Source organism: Pogoniulus pusillus, chromosome Z (genome assembly GCF_015220805.1).
Source record: "Pogoniulus pusillus isolate bPogPus1 chromosome Z, bPogPus1.pri, whole genome shotgun sequence".
Classification (NCBI taxonomy): domain Eukaryota; kingdom Metazoa; phylum Chordata; class Aves; order Piciformes; family Lybiidae; genus Pogoniulus; species Pogoniulus pusillus.
Genome location: NC_087309.1, coordinates 12,492,542 through 12,517,026, shown reverse-complemented (window position 1 = coordinate 12,517,026; position 24,485 = coordinate 12,492,542). Strand labels below are relative to the sequence as shown.

The following is a 24,485-nucleotide window of genomic DNA, read 5'->3' as shown; positions in this document are numbered from 1 at the left end:
GGCGGGGCCGCTGATGCGGCAGTACGAAGGGGCGGCGCGGGGTCGCGGCGTGGCGGCGGCCGGCTGGCGCGTCTGCCTGGCGCACCGCTTCGAGGAGACGCGGCAGCCCTACGGCGCCGGCGACGTGCCGCTTCGCGACGTCCTGCGGCACGTCGGCCTCGGCTTGCGGTACGGTGAGGGGGAAGGGATCAGGGGAGGGAGCGGAGCCGTCCTTGGGCTGAAGTGCGGGACCACCGCACTGGAGCCCTTTGGTGCAGTGAGCGGCTCGCCCCTGGGGACGTTGGCGTATGGAAGGCAGAGCGCAGCGGGTCTCGGAAGGCCTCGGTCTGGAGTGAGCCGCTGCCCTCCTTCCTCAGCTGTCGGCATTTACCCACCCGCCTGCCTGGCGCCGGCGATGGAAGCAGTGGTGCAGATTGGCCGGAGCAGGATTAGGGGTAGCACTCAGCTCTTGGGCTCCCCGCAGCCTCGCAGGAGCTGGGAGAGCTTGGGGCACTGCTTCGGGGTAGAGAGAGGGATGGAGGATCCCATTTCCTAGCCCCGGTCCTCCTGCTGCTGCCGCCCACCGCCGCCGCATCCTCCCTGTCCGGTGTCAGGCTCGCAGCCCCTTGCAGTGAGGCACCTCTCAGTAGATGGAGATTAAAGCCTAGGTTAATCGAGGTGGTTTTGAAACGCCGTACGCTGCGGCAGGTCCGAAAGTGGGGACTTTTCTCGGCTTTGCGTTAGGGTGAGCTGGAAGTAACCAGGAAAAAAAGACGTGTGAGAAGCAAGAGTGTTATTTTAACCTTTAGAACTGGGTGCTGGCCGTGTTTGAATGCCTGCCAGGCCTAACACTGCACCCATGCATTTATTTCCCTGAGCTTGCTTTATGTTCTCACTCGTATGTTCTGAGTTTTTTTTTTCCCTGCTTGGTGTCCTTGGAGGTTGCTGCTCGCAGATCTGGTTCTTGCAGAGCCTGATAAAGGGCAGATAGAGGACTGCTTTGGGGTGCAGGCCAGTCTGACCCAAGACATCAAGCCTAGGCATTGGGGAAGGCAGAGCGTGGGTTGTGCATAGGAGATAAAAGACTGCTGGACAAGCTGCTGCAGCAAGTTAGGGATGAGCTGAGCATGTGGGGAAATGTGAAGGTCTGGTGGGGTGAGTGAGGAGGAGAGGTGATCACCTCTGTGCCAGCTTGAGGAGGCCAGTCCTAGCTTGTTCTTATTAGGGTCTTAGAATGGAAGTGACTTGTGTCAGTTCTAGGAAAAGATTCTAAGGTGCAAAAGAAAGAAGCTAAAATTGAACCCCCTGTGTCTTGCTTTGTACAAATGTAGGAGGTAGTCTGGTTGTCATCCTAAAAACTTGTGCAGGCAACAGCTTCCTTGTAAGGAAACTCCATCCTAAAGAGCAGAGCAGAGGAGAGGAAGGGCCAGGACATCAAGAAATACCTGTGTGAGTTTGAGTTAAAACCCAAGGGTAGCGGTGTTGCCTGACAAAGGGCAGCTAGTGCAAGGATGAGAGGTTGTGTGGAAGGATACATGCTTCTGGCATTGGAGGGCACTTAGTGTCTGCCTGGCAGAGGCAGCCAGTCAACAGAAATCTGAGTGCTGGTTCTGCAAAAAGAGCCTGGGGCTCAGTCCTGTGGCGTGACACCTGGATCTGAACCTCTGCATCCTTGCAGGTTGGCATGCCCTCTCCCTAATGACCCATAATGAGCAGCACCACTGTCTTGAGGGCACCTGTGCCAGGGGTGCTCTTAACATCTGGTGTGGCTTGGTGCATTGAGATAGCAATGCTATCTCAGTGATAGCTGTGAGTGCTTTGGGGTTGTTGCACATCTTTGGCCAAATTTCTAGGGCCTTCAGAGGACACATCTCATCCTGGGTTGTCATGGTACTGCGCTGACTTAAACCTCTAGCTTATGGTTGTGCTCTCCTGCAGCCCTAGTCTCTGCTGCAGGTGGCATGGCTGGGGATGACACTAGAGTAGGATTTTTGTTAATCAGAGCACATGTGGGTGACTTTTTTTGGGGGCACCCACAGCTGAAAATACAGACAGAAAAGAGTGTATGAACATTTGGACTGAGGTTGGTGGGGCAGGAGTAGAGGTGCATGTGGGTTCCCACATGAGTAGCTGATATGACCTGGGAAAGGTTGTGGCACAGGGCATAGATCTGAGCGATGTCTGGTAAGCTTTTAATTTCACTGCCACTGTGAAGGGAAAGAAATGCCCTCTGGCCTTGGCAGGGCTTTTGTGCTGCAGAGTGTGAGTTTTCTCCTGGTTATTCTGTAGACCTGGCACAGCTGTTAGTAATTAGCAACCCAGCATTGTCCCCCTGCTCTTGACTTGGATGACTTTTGGAAAAGCTAACAGGGAAGAGTTTGCTACTGAGATGGCAGAACAGCCCAGGCAGTGCCTGTCTGGAAATCCCAAACCTCTCCTGCAGCATGCTCCTGGGGAACATGTTTGTTTTGGTTTTGTTTTTTTTTTTAAACTCACTTCCTCTCCTCCTTTCCAAGGAGCTGGGATGCTGCACTATGCCATGCCACAGCCACTCTGCCTGGGCATCATATTTCCTATCACTAGAAACTTGCTGGGGAAGCAGATGGGTTGGTTCTCTGGTGCTGGGTTAATAAAAAATAAAGGCATTTCCTTGAGAGAGAGAGCATGCTGCTGAAAGCTTGCTTTGGCAGCATAAAGCTAGGGCTGCCTCAGCTGGAAGAAGAGCAGCTACAGCAGATGTAGCTTGAAGATAGCAGCAGGCCCTGATCCAGAGCAGTCATGCAGGACAGGTTGGTTCTTATGGCCCTGGACCTCTGCAGGCAAAATGTCCTTACACAGTCAAATGTGAAGGTGAATATATAGGAATAGAGAGCAGGGTGCAGTCAGGTCCTGTGATACCATGACCTGCAGAATGTCATCCTGAAAGGAATTTGGGGACCTTGCCTGTTGGTGAATAAAGATGAACATCCAGTGATGAAGCAGCCATAAAGTCAAGCATGAGTTGTTTTTGTTGGAGTCTGTAAGAGTAAAGGGTGTCATGAAGACGTTCCTGGGCAGTTAGTTCTCACCCACTGCCTGTTGCATGGGCTCTGCATTGTGCAAGCTGTCAGAGCAGGACAGATTGTGTGGTCCTGGCCAGGCTGCTTTCTCCTCTCGGCAGTACAGCATTGGTGCCCACAGGTAGTTCAGGGATGTTGACTGCAGCAAGGGCTTCCATGCCCCTGGCACCCAGAGCCATGGAGCTGCCGGATGAGTCTTGCCTGTCCGTTTGCTGTGGTCTGTTCAGCAGCTTCTTCTGGTCTGGTAGCTGGTTTCCTTATGCTAATTGTCTCTGTATGGAAGATTTAACTTGAGGCAGTTCATTAGCAAAAGTCAGTCCTTTATGTGCTCCAGCTTGGAGCCCAGCCCTGCTCTTGCCCGGAGTGTTGCTGGCACACCCAGGTGCAGGTGTGCCCCTGTTTGGATATCTCTCAATTCCCAGAGAAGTTATCTGATGGGCAGTGCCTGGCTGCACTGCTGGTGTGCAAATGGAAGCGAGTCCCCAGAATCCTGCCACCTGCAGGCGGCACACTCTGCCTCCTCCAGGGCAAGACTGTTCTCTGTTATCTGCACTGAGATGGACATGGAGGTGGAAGAGCAAGGCTTATGCTGTGGAGCTGCCTATGGCTTTTTGCACTTGTGCCTATAATCTCAGAAGTTCCATAGCAGGATGTGCCCTGCCAGTTGTGGAGGTGGTCATGCTGGTGGTCCTTGTTTTTCATCCTCAGTTCTTCACAAACTTCTGGAAAAGTCTTCTGTCCCTGCCTGAGGTGGAAGCCCTGCTCTTGGGTATTAAAATGCTCTGTTTTCATGCCAGGCTCTTGCAGACAGAGCCCTGAGCTGCTTGAGCTCTGCCTGCTTCTGTCTGCAGATGGGTGACAGGGACTACAGATTGAGACACAGGTTCCCATTGTACCTCTTTGCAAGAGGCAGCTGTGATGTGTGCTAGTTGCATCCTGCCCAGTGACACTGAAGGAACAGGGATGCCTTGTCCTGTCTTGGTTCATACTTCTTTTTCCCTTGCAGATACTTCAGGTGGTGGTTCAAGAAGACCCGCATAGAGAAGAAGTCTGCTTTCATTGACCTCTTGTATGCTGTTCCTCTGCAGCAGATCTATGGTCAGCCTCCAGTTTGGCCACTGGGGTGGTTCGATGCTCAAGTGTACTCAGTGGGCAGGGAATCACTTGGGGCAGTCAGTGTCTTAGAGCGGGAGACTGGGTCAGGGAGCCTGTGGAGTGTGGGCAGTAGTGAGGCCCTGGAGGTGCATCGTGGGGTCCTTGAGCCAGATCTCACCATGAGGAGGAGCAAGGGTGCCAACTTCAGTGTCTTTTTCAGGGTGCCCGCTGGGCGGGATCGGGGGAGGTACCATCACCCGTGGCTGGCAGGGCGAGTTCTGTCGCTGGCAGCTGAATCCTGGCATTTACCACTACAAAACGGTCATCGCTGACCAGGTGGGTGCAGCAGGGTCTGTGAGGGCTCTGAGCAGCACTGCAGCAGCCTTGCCAGTTGAGACATCTGCTCCTGAACTCATCTCATCCTCTTCACGTGCTGTTTTCTCTCCTCCCCAGTTCACAGTGTGCCTGCGTTGCAAAGGGCAGACTGTTTACCAGCAAGTCTTGTCTGTGGAGAGACCCAGTGCTCTGCAGGGCTGGAACTGGGGCTACTGTGGCCACTATGCCTTCTACCATGCCCTGTATCCCCGTGCCTGGATGGTCTACGAGCTCCCGGGGCAAAACGTGGTGCTCACTTGCCGTCAGGTTTCTCCTGTCATCCCCCATGACTATAAGGTAAGGAGGCGATGGCTCTGTGCTGCACAGCTTGTATGGATCTCATTGGCAAGGATGTGGCTGAGCTGCATGCATGGGGAGGGGCAAGGGTTGGCACAGCACTTGTCCAATTGTGTGATTGATGCTCACTGTGTCCTATTTTGGTAGCAGAGGCTTGGGGGCATTGACTTTCTGATTTCTGAGTACTACTCTTGTGTGAAGTTGCTGTTGTAGAGGAGTTCTTTGTGCCTCCCCAGCTCAGCATTAGCTGAGAGCAACCACGACTGCAACTTTGTTAATGCTTTTTCTCAACCTGGGCTCTTCTGTCCTAAGACCCTGTTTATAGTGTCAACTGTCCAGCAGCAGGACCTTGGAAGACATTGCTCCTCCTGGGGCAGTTGGTGCTGGATGGGTTATGCCTTTTTTCCTTGTATGTAGCTCTGGCAGCCATCCCTTTCCCCTCTGACCTGTGCAAGGACTCTTGGTACTGCTTGTTCTCTGCCTTTGGCTTTGTCCCCGGACTATTTCAGCTCTTGGTCACCCAGAACAGCAAGTCCAGAACATGGACTTACTGCCTGGGGGATCCAATGGCAGTGATTTCTGGAAACCCTCAGCCTGTACTCATGGGCTGGTTTGTTGACTGGGTTTTCCTGGGAATGTTTTAACTGCTTTTTTTTTTTTTTGCCTGAAAACCCTAAAGGAAGATCTGATTATTAGCTGGGCTTTCCCAACACTTCCAACACATCTCCGTTCAGCAGCACTCCCAGGCAGGAGGAAGCCCCACAGCAATGCGGAAGCTCAGGATGGCAGCAGGGGGTGCCTTGATGCTCCCGTTCACTCCCAGCCCTGGGCGAGGGCGGCAGGCTGTGCTGCTGACATGCCTGACCTTCCTCTTACCCCAGCAAAGCACATGAGTCTGTATCAACATGTTGAGCACATGGGTGGTGAGACACCAGTCTGAATCTTAAAGACTCGGGCTGCATTTCCACTTGCATGTTGCCAGCACCCTGGATTCCTCTGCTCTTGCTGCTGCTCCTCAGCTTGACCACAGACTCTGAAATCAGGTTCCTGGTGGTCTTGCTTACCTCCTGCGCTTGCATCCTCTGTGGTCTCCCCAGCAGTGGGAGAAGTGATGCTCTGGTGGCTTACTGTGGAGCATTAGCCATATGAGTAGTGTTGCCTGTCTCTTCTAGGATTCCAGCTTGCCAGTGGCAGTATTCATCTGGGAAGTGGAGAATGGGAGGGATGAGGATGTAGAGGTCTCCATCATGTTCACCCTGCAAAATGGCACAGGAAAGAAGGAGGACAGAAGTGGAGGGCACTGGAATGAGCCCTTTGCCTTAGAGAAGCAGGGGGAGCGGGTTGCTGGAGTCCTGCTGCACCACCGCACACATGTGAACCCCTTCACTCTTGCCATCTCTGCCCGGGAGAAGGTAAAGGGCTGGCACTGGTGGGGAGGTTGTACAGCCTCGCTGAATGGGGGCTGGAGACTGCTTTGAGGAAGCTGGCCAAGGATGGGTGGTCAGTGGATTGGGATCAGTGCTGGGCCTCAGTATTTGCCTGAAGCAGGAGTGGTGACATGACTTGGATAATAGCACCCTCTTCGGAGGTGAGTGCCAGAAGAGAAATGATGAGTGAATTTAGCAGGACAGCAAGAAAGTAGATTTGAATGAGGAGCAGTACTTGAGGAGTGACTATGGGGTCCCAGAGCAGGGAGGTAAGGGTAGGAGCTGCACCTGAAAAATATCATCCCTTGATGAAGCTCTTCCGTTCCTCCAGGCTGGCACAGAAGTCACTCACCTCACGACATTCAATCCTGCTGGGTCAGGTAAAGAGGTGTGGCAAGACCTTTTGCAGGATGGCAGGCTGGATTCCCCTGCTGGTGAGTCCCTTCTTCCTCAGTGGAACAGGTGGAGAGGAAGTAAGGGGAATGAGTGTCCATTCCCTTTCCTCAGCCATCTCAGTGCTATTGCGAAAAGCTCTCAGTGATGCTGCGTCTCTCATTGCCACCTTTAGGCTGCATTTGAATTTCCCATTGGTTCTAGTGCTGCCCTTGTGGCTCTCCAAAAACCAGCAGCACTTTGGGGTTGTTCTCAGCTATACTGTATGTGCTAGTATTTTGTTAGTCTTTATAGGGTTGCAGACTGAGTTTGGATTTCAGCTGAACAGCCAAGGTGATGCTCAGTCATTCTCTCTGACTTCTTCTTGTCAGATCTGTGAGATGGACCCAGTCAAATTTGTTCTAGGAAGTGTCTAGCAGTCCTTGGTGTTGCCACCAACTTGCTGTCCTCTTGTTACTCTTTTGGTTCCCTGAAGGTCCCCATATTCCTTCTGCATCATCCACAGTTGCCCCCTCACTCGTTTAGCAGATTGAAGGAGGGTGATGTCTCCCAGTCGTGGCTGCTAACTTATTGCCATAAAAAGTCGCTGTTTGCCTAACATCTCTGCCAGCTTTTGATCAAGGCTGGTGCTGACAAGCTACTGGTGCTGGCACTAGATCTTTGCAAGAGTTCTGTAAATAAAACATTTGGAAGTCTTAAGTTTCCTTCTTGGATACACTCAGAGCTCTCTAGACTACTGGAATGTGGGTTTTCTTTGTGCATACCAGGCATTATCATAGTCAGAATCTGTACTTCTGTGAAAATTGTTGCTTTAATGAGCTTGCCTGGTACACGTCAGAACCAGCACACAATTATCCATCTGCCTCAGGGCCTTTCTTAAACATGAATGCATGTCAAGCACCTTGCAAAAAGCTTGTGTCACTAGAAAGTCACAGTGTTTCTGAACTCAGCGCAGTTGTGAAGTCATGGGGTGACCTGTCCCTTCCACTCATGCCTGGTGGCTTTTCCTGCCCCATTTGTTCTCTGCTTTGATGACTTTGACTTTTTTAACGCCTCTGCCTGTGGCAGATATTTTTTCCTGTGTGCAGAAAGCAGTTGCTCATGTGCAGTAATGTCATGCCTTAGAACGCTGGGGATGTACCCTGCAGCAAACTGGCGTACCTGGGATGTGTGGGAACATCAGTTACCTCCCATAACACTTCCCTGGCACCTTGTGAATGTATGTTTTGTTTTTTTTCATCCTGACAGGTAAAAGTGCCCCGACAGAGAAGGGGGAGGTGACAGCAGCAGCAGTATGTGCCACTTGCAGGGTGCCTGCCCATGGACACAGGACACTGGAGCTAGCCCTGGCTTGGGACATGCCCTGTGTTCACTTTGGCTCCAAGGAGAAGCTGCATCTTAGGTGGGTGGACTGTCTCTAGCAGGGCTTGGATCATGTACCTGAAGCCACCTGCTGCTGGGCTTGAGTGCTGCTTGGGAAACCTTGTGCCATCCACTCCTTGTGGCCATGGCCCTGTGAGCTCACAGCGACCTCTGTAGCCCTGTTTCTCGATGCAGTTTGTTATTCTGGTATTCACTGTAGTCTAGCCCATATTGCCCAGGTGGGCTTACCAGCCTGTGCCCATGACATGCTCACCAAACCTCTGCTTGGCAGGCGGTACACTCGGTTTTTTGGCAGTGGAGGTGATGCTGCTCCTGCCCTGTCACATCATGCCCTGACACACTATGAGGAGTGGGAGAGGAAGATAGAAGCGTGGCAGAAACCCATCCTGGAGAACAGGTAGGATAGATGGGAGCACTTTCCCCCTGTCTTTGTGAACCTGTCAGAGCAGGAGCACCACCGTCTTGGCTTCCGTGGTTGAGTTTCCTCGTTGCCTGCAGGCAGCTGCCTTCCTGGTACAAGTCGGCCCTCTTCAATGAACTGTACTTCATGACAGATGGGGGGACCATCTGGATGGAGCTGCCCCCCGACTGCTGTGCTGAGGAACTCCAGGGGCCGGCAGGGGCTGTCCTCTCCCACCTCCTCCCTGTGCTGCGGGAGTACGGAAGGTTTGCTTATTTGGAAGGTAACTTGCAGGAATGTGATGGGCAGTCCCAACTCAGCCCCATTCTCTTGCTCTCACCAGATGGTTTTAACCTGTGGTGGGGATGCTTTTGACACCCTGACAGGTAGATAGCAGTGCTGTTCCCAGCAAAACCCCCTTACTGTAGGATATGTCACAAGACCTCCAAATCTCTCGTGAGCCTATACATAGACAATAAAAACATTTCTAACTTGAGCCCCGGGCTGTGCCAGAAAGGTCCTATCCTCCTGGGCTGTGTGGGAGAGAACTTGTCCTTACTTGCCCTGTCCAGTGGCAAATCTCCCATCCTTCACTGTCTCCCTGGTCCTTCCAGGCCAAGAGTACCGGATGTACAACACTTATGATGTCCACTTCTATGCCTCCTTTGCTCTCGTTATGCTGTGGCCCAAACTGCAGATCAGCCTGCAGTATGATATTGGTGAGTAAGCCAGGACACCCTGGCTTGATGCCTACTAATGTCTTCACCTAAGAAAGATGTGGAGAATTTGGACCTAGCAACCTTCCCCTCTTCCTCTGCTAGGTCTAGGACTTTCAAACCCCTGACATTGCTGCCTCTCAGCCTCTCTCCACCCAGCACTGGAAGGCTTTCTTGCCAAGCTGGGTGGTACACAGCTGGCTCTGCATGTCTTGGGTCAGTCTTTGGTGTTACCATGCCCCTTGCAGAGTACAAACATGGGGATGTTTCCAAACTCTGAGGCTCTGGGCGGGTTTGGAGTCTGCTTGGTGGTGGTCCAACCAGCATTAGAACACATCTCTTTGCTGGGGCACAGAAGGACTGAGCCCAGTGGGATTCCCAGCTAGTTCTGTATGCTGCCACCACCTTGCTTAGTGTGGTGGTGACAGTTGTGTGTCCTCATAGCTCTTTGCAAGGGTCTGTGAACTTGTAGATATAGAGCAATGGACAGCCTGGCATGTGGATGCCAGTGCCCCTGCATGTTGCTTGTACTTGGAGGTTGCTGCTGCAGTGTCCTTACTCTATGTCCTCTCCAGCTGTCACAGTGGTGAATGAGGATGCCCAGCCCCGGCAATACTTGATGTGTGGTCAGACAGCCCAGGTGAAACTGAAGAACGTGGTGCCACATGACATTGGGGACCCAGGTGAGAGGTGTAGCCTGGCCTGCTTTCAGACAGAGCAGGTGCAGAGCTGCTCACACATCTTTCTCAGGGTGGTGAACTCTCAAGATGTGGAGGAAAAAGTAGCATACATGGAACATACTTGTTTTCTGGATATGAGAAGCCTGGGTGATTTGAGGTGGTGAAGACAGCACTGTCTGGCCAGTGTGATGCCCATCCACAAGAAGGGTCAAAAGGAGGATCCAGGAAACTACAGAGCTGTCAGCCTGACCTCAGTGCCAGGCAAGGTGATGGAACAGGTCATCTTGAGTGCCATCACAAAGAGCCTACAGGATGGCCAAGGGATCAGGCCCAGCCAGCATGGGTTAAGGAAGGGCAGGTCCTGTTTCACCAACCTGATCTCCTTTTATGATCAGGTTCCCTGCCTGGTGAATGTGGGGCAGGCTGTGGATGTAGTCTACCTGGACTTCAGCAGGCCTTTGACACCAACTACCACAACAAGCTCCTAGCCAAGCTGGCAGATCATGGTTTGGACAGATTCACTCTGTGCTGGGTCAAGAACTGGCTGGAAGGTCAGGCCCAGAGAGTGGTGGTGAATGGTGCCACATCCAGTTGGCAGCTGTCGCTAGTGGTGTGCCCCAAGGATCAGTGCTGGGCCCAGTCCTGTTCAATATCTTTATTGATGATCTGGATGAGGGGATTGAGTCCAGCATCAGTTAAGTTTGCAGATGACACCAAGCTAGCAGCAGGTGTGGATCTGTTGGAAGGTAGGAGAGCCCTGCAGAGGGACCTGGACAGGCTGGATGGGTGGGCAGAGGCCAATGGGATGATATTGAACAAGACCAAGTGCAGGGTTCTGTACTTTGGCCACAACAACCCCAAGCAGCGCTACAGGCTGGGGCCAGAGTGGCTGGAGAGCAGCCATGAAGAAAGGGACCTGGGGGTACTGGTGGATAGTAGCTGAAGATGAGCCAGCAATGTGCCCAGGTGGCCAAGAGAGCCAATGGCATCCTGGCCTGCATCAGGAACAGTGTGGCCAGCAGGACAAGGGAGGTTATTCTTGCCCTGTACTCAGCACTGGTCAGGCCACACCTTGAGTGCTGTGTCCAGTTCTGGGCCCCTCAATTCAAGAGAGATGTTGAGATGCTGGAAGGTGTCCAGAGAAGGGCAAGAAAGCTGAAAAACAGCCCTGTGAAGAGAGGCTGAGGGAGCTGGGGTTGTTTAGCCTAGAGAAGAGGATGCTCAGGGGTGACCTCATTGCTGTCTACAACTACCAGAAAGGGAGGCTGTAGCCAGGTGGGGGTTGGTCTCTTCTCCCAGGCAGCCAGCAACAGAGCAAGGGGACACAGTCTCAAATTGTGCTGGGAGAGGTCTAGGCTGGATGTTAGGAGGAAGTTGTTGCCAGAGAAAGTGATTGGCATTGGAATGGGCTGCCCAGGGAGGTGGTGGAGGCACTGTCCCTGGAGATGTTCAAGAAAAGCCTGGCTGAGGCACTTAGTGCCATGGTCTAGTTGACTGGCTAGGGCTGGGTGCTAGGTTGGACTGGCTGATCTTGGAGGTCTATTCTATTCTAGCTTGAACCAGGGAGACAGAGAGAGAGGGAAGCTGAACAGTAGCAGGAAGCTGCTTTTGCTAGGAATCGCACAGGGTGCAGCCTGTTGTTTTGGTGCTGTTTGATCACAGCACCCTTGGGAACTTGCTTCTGGGTAGGAAATCAAAAATTGATTGTTGCTGGCCTGCTGCACCCACTCTGTCCCTGCCTAGATGATGAGCCATGGCAGCGTGTCAATGCCTACTTGATGCACGACACCGCTGACTGGAAGGACCTGAACCTGAAGTTTGTGCTGCAAGTGTACCGCGACTACCACCTGACACAGGACCGCCTCTACTTGCAGGATATGTGGCCAGTTTGCCAGGTACTGAAGGGCATCCCTCTTGCCTGCTTCCCTTGAGAGCTGTGTGATGTGTGAAAGAGTGGATGCTGCCAGCAGAGCATGAGGAGCTTAGCCACATGCAAGGGCTGCGTGAGCATCTCCTGCCTCTCCCGCAGGCTGTGATGGAGTCGGAGCTGAAATTTGACACAGATAACGATGGGCTCATTGAAAACGGTGGCTTTGCTGACCAGACATATGATGCCTGGGTGGTAAATGGACCCAGGTGAGCAAGGGGGGAAGGTGGAGTTGGAGGTGGGGGAGTGCGGGATGCACAGGTGCCTCAGAACTGCAACCATGGTTCTTATCTGTTGTGGAACCTCTCTGCAACCTGTGGGGTGTTCTATGTTGCTGATGCTTCTCTCCCTTGGCTCTGGCAGTGCCTACTGTGGCGGGCTGTGGCTGGCAGCTGTCTGTATGATGTGCAAGATGGCAGAGCTGCTTGGGGATGCAGAGATCCAGCAGAAATACATGGACATCCTGAAGAAGGGCAAGGAGTCATTTGAGAAGATGCTCTGGAATGGTAGGTGCTTACCAGAGGGGAGCCTTGCTCAGCTGGCCATAAGCCCCTTGTGAAGGAGATTGCTTCTCTTTGGGTGATGGAGCCTTGCATGGGATAGGGAAAGGAGGGAAGATGCTATTGCTCCAAGCAGAGGGGAAGGAGCACATACCAGGGAAGGAACAGAAGGGCTTTGATGGTCTGGGAAAGGAGGGAGAAGAGAGCCTTCTGGAAAAAAGCAGCTGTGCTCCTGCCTTGCATGGGGAGAATACACAGGAGCCAGGGTCCCAAGCTGTCCATTTAACTTTTGTTTCTGGTCTTTTCCAGGGAAGTACTACAACTATGACAGCAGTGGGAGCAACACCTCCAGCAGCATCATGTCAGACCAGTGTGCCGGGCAGTGGTTTCTTGGGGCTTGTGGCCTAGACCAAGAAGAGTTTGAGGTAAAGGAAGGGGCAGTCTGGCATGGGCTGTGAGGAGACAGGACCTGCAGCAGGGCTGGCATCAGGTGTGGGTTATGCCTTAGGGGCTGGTGCGGGGTACTCCAGCCTGCTCCTGACAGCAGTGAGTCCTTGTGTGGAGGCTGCTGGGTGCCGTTGGTACAGCCCAAACTCCGCTCTTGCAGCGGCCGTGCAGCAGGAGTGTGTAAGCAGAGTCAGGTCTGGCACATTTGGAGGAAGGTGCCACTGAAGTTTGCTCTCAGCAAGGCACTGCTTGTTTGAACATTGGGAGAAAGTGTTTGAAACCTTCCAGGTGTTGGTTGTTGTCCAGCCCAGTCCTACGCACGTGTCGGAGGGAAGTAAGGCTTGTCTGTGGCCCTGGAGCCTGTTGCTGCTCAGCTGCAAGAACAGAACTAGCTGAAGCCTCCTCGTGTCCATCTCAGGTGGGATGGTAGAGCAGCTGCTGGTGGTGCAATACCTGCAAGAGTGCTGGGAAGGGGAGAGCCATTGTACAGGTTGTTTATGAGCCATAGGCAGGGCAGTGCTTTTGCTGACCAAAGGATGGAGTGACTCTTGGCCATGTGAGGATGATTGACCATTTCACCCTCTGCCGATACCATAGGAGAGCTTCAGGAGACCTCTCCTGGGATTGAGAACTGGGTGCCTGCTGCATTTATCCCAGTGTGGGGGTTCAGCCTGTACCTAGGACTCCAGGCAGGATCTGGCTCAGACCTCAAGCAGGATGAAAATGTAAATGCAGTGCAGGCCAAAAGTCTTGCTTGCCTTTTCGTAAGTTCAGACTTGTGTTGTAAAGGTGCACTCTTCCCTGCTGTCTGGTGAGCCTCGAGCTCGCTGGAGGTGGGGTGGGTGAACCTCTCTCTTCTGTTACTGTGACCACTCAGGTTGTTTCCTGTGCACATTAACTCCTTGCCTGGCTGGCAGCACTCCTGTAGCTTCATTAATCATCATCATCATCGAATCAACCAGGTTGGAAGAGACCTCCAAGATCATCCAGTCCAACCTAGCACCCAGCCCTAGCCAGTCAGCTAGACCATGGCACTAAGTGCCTCATCCAGGCTTTTCTTGAAGACCCCCAGGGACGGTGCCTCCACCACCTCCCTGGGCAGCCCATTCCAATGCCAATCACTCTCTCTGGGAAGAACTTCCTCCTAACATCCAGCCTATACCTATCCTGGCACAACTTGAGACTGTGTCCCCTTGTTCTATTGCTGGTTGCCTGGGAGAAGAGGCCACCCCCCACCTGGCTACAATGTCCCTTCAGGTAGTTGTAGACAGCAATGAAGTCCCCCCTGAGCCTCCTCTTCTCCAGGCTAAATGTGCTCATGCTGCGTGTGCAGGTCATTAACGAAATGCAAAGTCAGAAAGGGCTTTGACCCCAGCACTGAAGAAACTGCCTGGAAACCTGCCAGAGGCTACTGCTTCGCAGCACCCCTCTGCTGACTTCTGCTCCCTTTAGAGCCTGTAGGCTTATTGCAGAGCTACACGGGGAAAACGTACTGTTGGATGCTTGGCTTTAGCAGAGGTAAAATGGATCTGCTACCTTTCTTTTGAGTCTGCTAAAGCTGTCTGATAGGCTGGGCAGTCCACCCTGGACAAGCTGCTGTCTGATGTCATCACACCTTCGGCTTCCCCTGGCTCTGGTGGCCTCTGACTGGCAAAAACGGTCTCTGAGGTCGCTGGGCTGTGCTGATGAGCAGAGAGCCACCAGGCTTTTTCCTTCCTTGTAAGTAGATGTCATGATTGCTCCATGATACTGCTCTATCTTAGTCACCCAGCAAAGTTCTGGTTAAGGCTTTCTGTCAGGTGGAGTGGAGAGGAGGCAGCCTTGCCCTTGCAACACCACCATGTCTCAAGCTTGGCTTTTCCCACTGAGTGTGTGGCTTCTGCTGCCCTAACTGTTCTGTTCTCCATTGCCAGTGAGGAAAGCAGTGCAGAAGCTTTATTTGTGTGCAGAACCTTTTTTGTTTGGCTGGCAGGTGTTTCTTTGCTCAGGTGCAGTTGATTGGATTGTTTTATTCAATAGTGGAATGCTTTTTGCTGGATTTTCTTCTTTTTTTTTTTACTTCTATTTTGTCAAGTGCTTACTTGTTGTGACCCTTCAACCTGTTCTTGTTACCTGTTTTGAGCTCTTGGCTCTTGTTGAACAACTTCTTTTTCTTCTTCCCCTTATCAGAAGGAAAAAAAAAAAACAACTTTTGCCTTCTGATTAGAATCATAGAATTCTATGGTCCTTATCAGAAGGCAAAGGTTTTTACTTCTTCCTGACAGTCTCTTGAAATGGCTGCTTGCCTAGCCAGCACTCCTGACCTTTCACAAATCCATAACTTTCACTCAGGGTGAAAGCTTTTCTACTCTCTCCTACCAGACACTGAAAACTCAGGCATCCCATGACCTCCTCATTCCCAGGCTGTTCCTGCTCTCACCTCTGATTTTCCTCAGTCTAGGCCAAGAACATTTTGCATCGTGCCCTGATTGCAAAACTGGAAGGATTAAAGTCCTTTTGAAATCACTCAGAACTAAGCTTTGGGTTTGTTTTTTCACCCTGAGCTAAAACTGAATTTTTTTGGTTGTTTTTTTTCCTTCTCTCCAAGATTCCCAGCGTTGACCCAAACAAACCTGTCTGTATCCACAACATCCACACTGCAGCTGCAAGATGTGTTCTGATGTCAGCAGGCTGGCTTTGCTGTATCTTTCATTTTGTCAGGGAGAGACCTTCAGCCTCACTGATCCCAGACCATCCTGCAGCTACCCCTGGCCACATTTTTACTTTGAGTGTGGTAAAGCACTGTAACAGGCTATCCATAGAGGTGGTGGACATTTTAGGAGTTGATCAAAACCTACCTGGACACTGTCCTGTGCAACCTGCTCAAGGTGTTCTTGCTCTGGCAGGGCCTTGATCTACATGAAAACAGAGATCCCTTCCAACCTCTATCACTCTCTAGTTCTGTGATGGAGTCCAGCTGTTAACCCAGCACTGCCAAGTCCACCACTAATCCACACCATGTCTACGTGTCTTTTTAAATGCCCACCCCAGGGAGGGTGACTTCACTGAGCAGTCTGTTCCAATGTTTCACAACCCTTTTTGGGAAGAAATTTTGCCTAATACTTGGCCTAAACTTCCCCTGGCACAACTTGAGGTTCTTGTCCTGTCACTGGTTGTGTGGGAGAAGACACCCACACCAACCTCACTCATTTCAGATGGTTCTACACAGCAAAAAGGTCTCCTGTGAGCCTTGTTTTCTCCACACAGAAAACAAAAACTAGTTCCCTGAGCTGCTTCCCTGAGTACTGTGTCCAGTTCTGGGCCCCTCAATTCAAGAGAGATGTTGAGGTGCTGGAATGTGTCCAGAGAAGGGCAATAAAGCTGGTGAGGGGCCTGGAACACAAACCCTATGAGGAGAGGCTGAGGGAGCTGGGGGTGTTTATCCTGGAGAAGAGGAGGCTCGGGGGACCTCATTGCTGTCTACAACTACCTGAAGGGACATTGTAGCCAGGTGGGGGTTGGCCTCTTCTCCCAGACAACCAGCAACAGAACAAGGGGACACAGTCTCAAGTTGAGCCAGGGACAGTATAGGCTGGATGTTAGGAGGAAGTTGTTGGCAGAGAGAGTGATTGGCATTGGAATGGGCTGCCCAGGGAGGTGGTGGAGGCACCGTCCCTGGAGGTGTTCAAGAAAAGCCTGGATGAGGCACTTAGTGCCATGGTCTAGTTGACTGGCTAGGGCTGGGTGCTAGGTTGGACTGGATGATCTTGGAGGTCTCTTCCAACCTGGTTGATTCTATGATTCTGTGATTCTCACAAGACACGTGCTCTTAGACACTCACCAGCTTTGTTGGCCTTCTCTGGCCAACACTCAGCACTTCATTGTCCTTCTTCTAGCAACAGGCCTAAATCTGGACACAGTATTTGAGCTGTGTCCTTAACAGTGCTGAGTACAGAGACGCTGTCACTTCCCTGCTTCTGGCAGCTACATTATTCTAGACACAAGCCAAGAGGCTGTTGGCCACCTTAGCCACATGACACACTCTCTCCCATTCCTGTAGCGCTGCGTGGAGTGGTTGTGACCCCAACAGGTCCATGTGAATGACTGATGATGTTATGGCTGCCTAGGCAGATTCCTGAAAGCTATGGAGTTTAGGCCAGTGACTGAAGGTGAGGAGCTGTCTGTCATCCTCCCCAAAAGGAGGGCAGGATGAGGTTCAGCATGTTTGTGTATGTTTTCAGGGAAAAATGATTTTAACTTCCAGCTACTTCCTGAGGTGGCTATTTGCTCAGCAAGCAGCATTGACCTCTTTCTCATAAAAACCTCCCTGGAGTCCAGCCTGGGGAGTCTTACTGAGTCTTGATCTCTCTCTCTCTCTCTCTCCACACAGGTCTTCCCTAAGAGTCATGTCGTTAGTGCACTTAAGACTATCTTTGAAAAGAATGTCATGAGCTTTGCTGGTGGCACTATGGGAGCAGTGAACGGCATGAGACCTGATGGAGTGCCCGACACCTCCAGCGTGCAGTCCAACGAGGTGTGGATTGGCGTGGTCTATGCTTTGGCTGCCACTATGATCCAGGAGGTGAGTGGTGATGCTGCACCCCTTGGCATGTGCCGTCTTCTTGTGCTCTGTGGATGTGCTGATGGTGGTCTTCCTCTGCTGCAGGGGCTGGTGGAAGAAGGCTTTCGTACAGCAGAGGGCTGCTACCGGACCGTTTGGGAGCGGCTGGGCATGGCCTTCCAGACGCCAGAGGCGTACCGGGAGAAGAAGGTGTACCGCTCGCTGGCTTACATGCGGCCCCTCAGCATCTGGAGCATGCAGCTGGCCCTGGAGCGCAGAGCCTGCTGCACACCAGCACCCGTGCAGCCTCCACAGGCCCCTATCCACCCCTGAGCTTGGTGCTGATCAGTAGGGCAGCGGGTGCACTGGGGGACTGGGGGGTTCAACTGACAAGCTGGGACCCTTCCCTCCCTCTCTTGGCTATTAGTCCCATTGCTGTTTTCCTTCCTTACCTCCACCACATGCCCTTAGCCTCAGAGGGCTTTCAGCTACTGATGCTGAGCATGAGAAAGGACCAGAGATGCAGGTGATTCCTCCTTGGAGAGGAGAAGGATGGGATGAGGAGGCACTGCTGGAGCTTGTGCCTCCTCTTCCCCATTGCTCAGGGCTCTGACAGCCTGCAGGACTTGAAGCCATTCTCCACTGGAACTGATGCCTTGGCCAGGAGCACAGGAGACTGCTGCTTTTAGTCAGCAGGCTGGGTAAGGTGGGAGCTGGCCTGCAGAGACACACAGTTGGGGCTGTTAGTGTGTGTCTGTGAGGACACTGGACTGGTAGGCATGTGGGTGCTGCAGTTGTCCCTCAGTTGTGTGACGCTGCACTTGCAGGCTGGCTCTGCCCTAGGGCACCTGCCCAGCAGAACCTGTGACAGATACAATCCCCAGGGGAGCCCCAACTCCCTGGCTGGTGACAATCGGAGCCCAAGCAGCAGGTCCTGGTCTGGTACCATGGCACCCCTCCCTGCTGGTGCCAGGGGTGGGCAGCAGAGAGTGTTTAAGGGGATGAATCATTTTCAATTCTTAATAAATTTATCCAGCTGTCTCCTCCTTGTGTGTCTTCTCTGCCATGGGGGGGAGCTGGAGAGGGGAGACTGCTGCTCCCCTTTGTCTTCCTGGGCTGGGCTGAAGTGCTGGGGATGTAAACAGGACACAAATCCTAATTACACTTTGGCTGTTGGGGTGTTGCTCATTGGAAGCAAGATCCTCCAAAGATGTGGTGGCAGGCAATACCTGGTCCTGTCTCTCTCCCCTCTTGCCTTCAAGGCTGGGGAAGGCAATGAGCCTGGCATCCCCCCTGAAAATGCCTCTGTGGGGAGCAGAGGGTCAACCAGATCCTGGGATCTGGAGAAGTGTGGCCAGCAGGTCGAGGGAGGTGATTCTCCCCCTCGACTCCTCTCGTGAGACTCCACCTGGAGTACTGCATCCACTTCTGGAGCCCCTGTTACAAGAGGGATGTGGCGATACTGGAGTGTGTCCAGAGAAGGGCACTGGGATGCTCAGAGGGCTGGAGCAGCTCTGCTATGAGCACAGACTGAAAGAGTTGGGGCTGCTTAGTCTGGAGGAGAGGAGGCTTCCAGGTGACCTTCTTGTGGCCTTCCAGTGTCTGAAGGGGGCCTACAGGAAAGTTGGGGAGGGACTTTTGAGGCTATCAGGGAGTGACAGGACATGGGGGAATGGAGTGAAGCTGGAGGTGGGGAGATTCAGCCTGGAGGTGAGGAGGAAGCTGTTGAGCATGAGAGTGGTGAGAGGCTGGAATGGGTTGCCCAGGGAGGTGGTTGAGGCCTCGTGGCTGGAGGTGTTTAAGGCCAAGCTGGCTGAGGCTCTGGCCAGCCTATCCTAGTAGGGCATAAATCCTGCTAGGCTGGTTTAACCCTTGCACTCCTTGTGTTTTGTGGGGTCGGGGAGTGGAGTCAGATAAGCAAACAGTAAGGGTTTGGCCGCAGCAAAGCCTTGAGGGCTAAGGGGCTTAGCACCACATGTCAGGTGTTTTGTGCTGCCCTCAACGTGCCTGCATGGTCAAAGAAGGCACAAAGCTTTGAATTCATTGGCCAGAACAGTGGTGCTAGTGCCTAGGGTCCAGTTTGGTTTTCAGAATGATGGATTTAAAGGTGGATGATTTAGAAACCACCTTTTTGTTTTCAGCCTTTCTGCACTGAGCCTCCCTGCCTCTCCTCGTTTGCAGCTCGATAAAGGCAGCCAGGTGCCTGCAGCTCACACCTGCCAGCTGAGCAGCAACTCCCCTCTGCGTGGAATATTTTGTATTTTACCCTGGGATCATTACCACGAGTCTGAAAGTGTCTTTGATACAGGAGACTCACGCAGGGACAAAAACCATGGTGAGTACATATGCTGGAGTGAGTGCAAAGACCGAACAAACATAGTTATAATTCTTCCTGTCCTCATATCCCTTTTTCCAAGCTCTCGTTGTTTAACCTGTTTAGCTCTGTGCAATTACTTCCTGTCGACTCAAAATCCAAAGAATCTCAGGGACTTTTCCCAAAAAATTTAATAATAATAAAAATAATGTTAATACATAAATTAATATTCATAATTAATAACAGATTATTAATTTCCACTACACAGCCTGGTCTAGGGTAGGGTATCCCTGCCCATGGCAGGGGGGTTCTAGGTGATCCTTCTGTGACTGATTCTATGATTTTTCCATCCTTTCACTGTTAGCACAGCATTTGAAGGCTGCACCTGCCAGGTTTTGGAGGAGTGAGAGAAGACCCTGCCCCTGGGTTTGTTCCCAAGCTCTTTCTGCCCACTGCAGAGTGTTTTGCTCTAAAGGCCTTCTTCCTGAAGCCTCAGCAGGGCTGGGCTTGGAAGCAGCCTGTCCTTGCTGTGACTATCAGGCCCAGCCCTTGCCTGCCTGGCAACGGGGGCTGGAAGGGCATGTCTGGGGTGGCCTGGAGCTGCCAGCCACTGATAAATGACCTTTTCGTTGCTCCCTGGGGAGTGCTCTGCAGCCACCTGGGTGGAGAAGAAATGTTAGCTGTGGAGGGCAGGTTGTCCTGGATGTGAACCAACCAAAGTCATCCTCCTATGGCAGAGCCTTATCTGAAAGAGAAGGGCAGTGACACTCCCTAGGGGGAGACTGGAGGGTGCCACAGTCCAAACCATTGAATTACAAAGATTCATTAGTCCAAAAGATGTCCCTCTGGTCTCAGGTCCAGTCCTGCTGGTTCTTTGGATCTTTTCTTATTCCTCATAGGGAGAACTCTTCTTCCTGTTGTCCCATTGCTAGGGATACATCAATCATAACCAGTGTCATACCTGCTGATGTCTGGACCCCACCTTTCATACGCCCTGCCAGTAAGGCTTCCACCGATGCCCAAGGAGAAGTGCTCAAGTCATGCTTTGTGGCTCCCTTAGCAACACCAGGGCAGCTGTCTGTTTTGGCACCAGTTTCGTTCCGAAGCAGTGATCATGGACAGTGGAGTTGTCCATCATGCTTGTCAGGTAGGACAGTAGGTTCCAGCCAGTTCTCTTCCTATGGAGTCTGCACCTGTGACTCCATGGATACCACATTCCACTGTACAGGCTCACTTACATCACCAGAAACTTGTTATGGAGCAAGCTGCTGCAATACTTGTGCTAAGGACCAAGTATCGGTCCAAGTCTTTGGGCTACGGGGGTCCCAGCTCCTCATGACAATGATGAGACAGATAATGCTCTTCCAACCGCTCCTTACAGAGGGGCACGGGAGTGCCACTAGGGACAGTGACATCCTGATCCAACAGGCAGGGGACAGAAGCAGGAGCAAAGCTGCTGGCCTGGCTGGGTTTTGCTGTTGCAAGCTGTCAGCATTGCTCCAGAATCCCAGCTGCCAGGCTGCCTGCAGACTTTCTTCCCAGGGTTCAGGCGTTCAGTTTGTATCAAGGGATGTTTCTGCTCTTTCCTTCTCGTTGTCTGGATCACCTCAACAAAGCTTGCATCTGGTGGGCTCAGCTTTCAGCATCTCCTGCAGGGACATGACTCTGGGCTGGGTGCACAATCCTGGGTTGCAGATGGGACTTTCTCTCACATTTCCTGCGCACTGCTTTTCAAGGCTTGGCTCAATGTCAGTGTGAGCAGCCACTCTAATTGTTCCTTAGCCATTTCTTCTTAGTACTCATGAAGTCTTTCTTGACACCTGTTGTAGAGGAGTTTAAGCCACAGCCCTGCTTCCTTTTCACTTCTTCAGCACTTTCACTGTGGCCTCCTTCCCTGCCTGCCCATGCCCCCTTGCCTGCTGCCTGTTATATCAGAGCTCTGGCATTTCATTGCAGGATTTAGGCCTGCTAATGAGTGCCAGCCCGAGGCCATGTTGCTGTGTGCCCCTGGAAGGGGCTTAAGCCTGCATCGATCACCCAGCTTTTAGCTTGTTTCATTTTTGCTCTGACATCTGTCAAGACATAGATCCCCTGATCAATGAGCTGATCCCTGCACCAGCAAGAGATGCCCCTGGGGCAGAGTTTGGTAATCAAAGAGAAATGAGCTGTCAGCAACTGTGTAGTTAGTGCCATGCTAAAACAGACCTGCAGCTCAGAATGAGCTGTATGTTGCCATCAGCAGCAGTGCCAGCTTGGATGCCCTGTGCTGCCCATTGCCATGCCCAATACAGCGAGGAAGGGATGGTGAGGGTGGAGATGATGTTGCAAGTGGCTAATGGGTGCCCCTTCTGTCCCCTGCAAACTTCCCAGACCAACCATGCTTGGTATTGCAAAACTTGGCCATGATCCAGGAGGCATCTGCCTGCCCAAAAAACAGACCAAGCAAAGCAAGGCTGCATCTGAAAGCATCTCTGGTGGTGCAGTTAATTTCGAGGGCAGAGGCAAGCAAAGCCTGGGGCAGAAGTTTTCCTGCAGGCAGCAAACTCTCTGGCCAGGGAGCTCCTGGGGACAAGGCTGGCAGAAGGCTGTGGGGCCCCTGCATAGAGGAGAGGGGAACCCTGAGATGCCAGCAGCAGAAAAGGCAAAGCTCCCAGCCTGGGTAGTGATGAATTTCTGTGCTGGGCAGAAACTGAGCCTCAAAGGTGAGGGCAAACAGAGCAAAATCTGGGAAGTACCTCTGAGACGGTTGCAAAGGGTTGCCTTGTGCCCATATTAGGAAAGGAACGTTGTGGGGTGCTGAGGGCTCCACCAGCTCTTGCTGCGATGGCTGGGGCAATGAAAACACACATCTGTTAGGAGGCCACTGGGAAAATCACCGAGGAATGGCTGAGAACATCTGTGGTGAACCAGGTGACTTCAGCCTGCAACAGCTGCAGCATGAGGGGCATGACACAGACACAGGCACTTAAAGGTAGTCAGGGATCCCTGTGCAAATGGAGTTTCTGTCAACCTTCAAAGTGATGTGCAAGAAATGTGGCACTGTTTGTGTTCCATAAACAAACATAACAAAGGAAACAAATAATTTCCTTCTGACAAAGGCCTGCTTGTGAGAACACCAGGAAACCCCAGGAGCCCCAGGCAAGGGCAGACCGAGCAGCTTCTTGCCTGATCTGCAGCTGCTTTGGTGCTGGGAGGGGATAAAGCAGAGCCCCAGAAGGAGTCCAGAGCTGGGTGGGTTTGCACAAGAATGCTGGCTGAGGAGGAGCAGGGAGAGGCTGTGAGGTGCAGCCAGACCTGCAGTGCACAGGGGCTAAGGCTCCTTGGCAGCACCCTTGGCACCCTGGGCATGGCAGTGGAGTGATGGAAAGGACCACAGAGCCCGGAGGGGTTTTCCCTGCTGAGCATCTGTCCTGGCAGTCCTCAGGCTGCAGGAGCCAAGGCTTTCCCCAGCCTGGTGCATCTGGGAAGTGCACATTTGGAAACACCCAGATTGCACAATGCCCTGGCCAGAGCTGCCACCTGCACCCCAGCAGCAATAAATAGCCAAGGCAGCAGGCACATCGACAGAGATCTGCGAGCTGTCTGCCACTGCAGAGATGGTGCAAGTGACTCCCTTCCTCCTGCTGCTCTGCCTGGCTCTGGTGGCTCCTGGCCTCTCTTCCACAAAGGTAATGGCAGGGCTGGCATGCATGGGGCAGGGTGGGCAGGAGGATTATCTCTCCCTGCAGTGTGCTCCTGCCACCCTGCTGTGGCAGCAACACTGAGTCCCTTGTGTTTCAGTGTGTGCTGACTGGGAAATGGATCAACGACCTGGGCTCCACCATGGTCATTGATGCTGTGGACAACGCTGGCAACTTCAATGGTGTCTACCACACAGCTGTGACAGCCACCTCGAACAAGATCCTGAAATCACCGCTGAAGGGCTCCCAGCACCTCACAAACACAAAGAGCGAACCCACCTTTGGCTTCACTGTCAACTGGACCTTTTCAGGTGCTTCTCCTCTCTCAGCCTCCCTGTGCTGTCCCCAGAGAGACCCTGTCCTCCCTGCAGTGTCCCTTCACCTGCCTTGTGCTTCTTATGATGCCCTTGAAGTTCTCCTTCCCTTCCCTGCAATGCCTGTGATTCTTCCCTGCTTTTGCCTGTGGTGTCCCCAGTGCTTCCCTCCCTTGACCTTGGAGCTCTCTGGCTGGTGTCACCTCCCAGTGCCAGAGCACAGGGGGCATGCTGAGGGCTGGAGCCTGCTGCTGCCTGCCCACCCACCCCTCCACAGCAGCCCAAGCCCTCTGACTCCTCCAGCCTGCTTCCTCCAGCACTGCTGTGCCCTGAGGGAAGGGTCAGCCTGCGTCTACCATCCCCTGCACTGGCACAGCTTGGCACTAAGCTGCCCTTCTGGATGTGCTCCCCTCCACCTTCTGCCCTGTCCCTGCAGACTCTGTCACTGTCTTCACCGGACAATGCTTTGTGGATAAGAATGGAAAGGAGGTTTTGAAGACCATGTGGTTGCTGAGGTCACATGTGGACACCATCGGTGACGACTGGAAAGCCACTAGGTGAGCCCTCTCCCTCCCTCTGCCCTGCACAGCTGCCCTCTGCATCCCCAGAGGGGTTGAGGCTTCCCAGTGCAGAGGGTCAGCAGCCGGCAGAGCTGCTGCCCAGCTGAGGATGGCCAAGGCTGGGGCACTCATGGGCAGCCTTCCTGGGGATGCCACCGTGGTGCCAGAGCTGTGGGTGGGTGACAAGGCTGTGTCCCAGCAGGGTGTGTTTTTCCACACTTCTTTGAGCTCCCTCTGTCATTGCAGGGTTGGCATCAATGTCTTCAGGAGAATGCAACATCAGAAGGAGTGAGAGTGAGAGTGGCTGTGCTGAGGTTCCTGGGCTGCAATAGAAGCAAGGATTCTGCCCCCACCTCCTGCCCCACTACCTGCTTCTGCCAATAAAGCTTTTGTGACACA

General features: G+C 52.8%; 2 protein-coding genes across 4 annotated transcripts; both read left to right on the top strand.

Moving 5' to 3' along the window:
- The first annotated feature begins 7 nt into the window (after nt 1–7).
- GBA2 (glucosylceramidase beta 2) lies at nt 8–18,259 on the top strand. Its single transcript, XM_064139926.1, has 17 exons — nt 8–168; nt 4,045–4,136; nt 4,354–4,469; nt 4,587–4,805; nt 5,978–6,217; nt 6,564–6,666; nt 7,874–8,027; nt 8,280–8,405; nt 8,507–8,691; nt 9,023–9,127; nt 9,700–9,807; nt 11,548–11,699; nt 11,834–11,940; nt 12,095–12,237; nt 12,541–12,656; nt 17,048–17,239; nt 17,324–18,259. Exons 1-17 carry the CDS (start codon nt 14–16, stop codon nt 17,549–17,551), a joined length of 2,541 nt encoding a protein of 846 aa, XP_063995996.1. The 5' UTR covers nt 8–13; the 3' UTR covers nt 17,552–18,259.
- Nucleotides 18,260–19,202: 943 nt separating this feature from the next.
- On the top strand, nt 19,203–24,485 carry LOC135193166 (avidin-like). Of its 3 annotated transcripts, none has more exons than XM_064176699.1 (4): nt 19,203–19,553; nt 23,313–23,523; nt 23,963–24,083; nt 24,333–24,485. In XM_064176699.1, exons 1-4 carry the CDS (start codon nt 19,551–19,553, stop codon nt 24,376–24,378), a joined length of 381 nt encoding a protein of 126 aa, XP_064032769.1. In that variant the 5' UTR covers nt 19,203–19,550; the 3' UTR covers nt 24,379–24,485. The 3 variants fall into 3 exon arrangements, with proteins under 3 accessions (XP_064032769.1, XP_064032768.1, XP_064032767.1); XM_064176698.1 differs by lacking the exon at nt 19,203–19,553 and adding an exon at nt 20,618–20,679; XM_064176697.1 differs by lacking the exon at nt 19,203–19,553 and adding an exon at nt 23,073–23,200.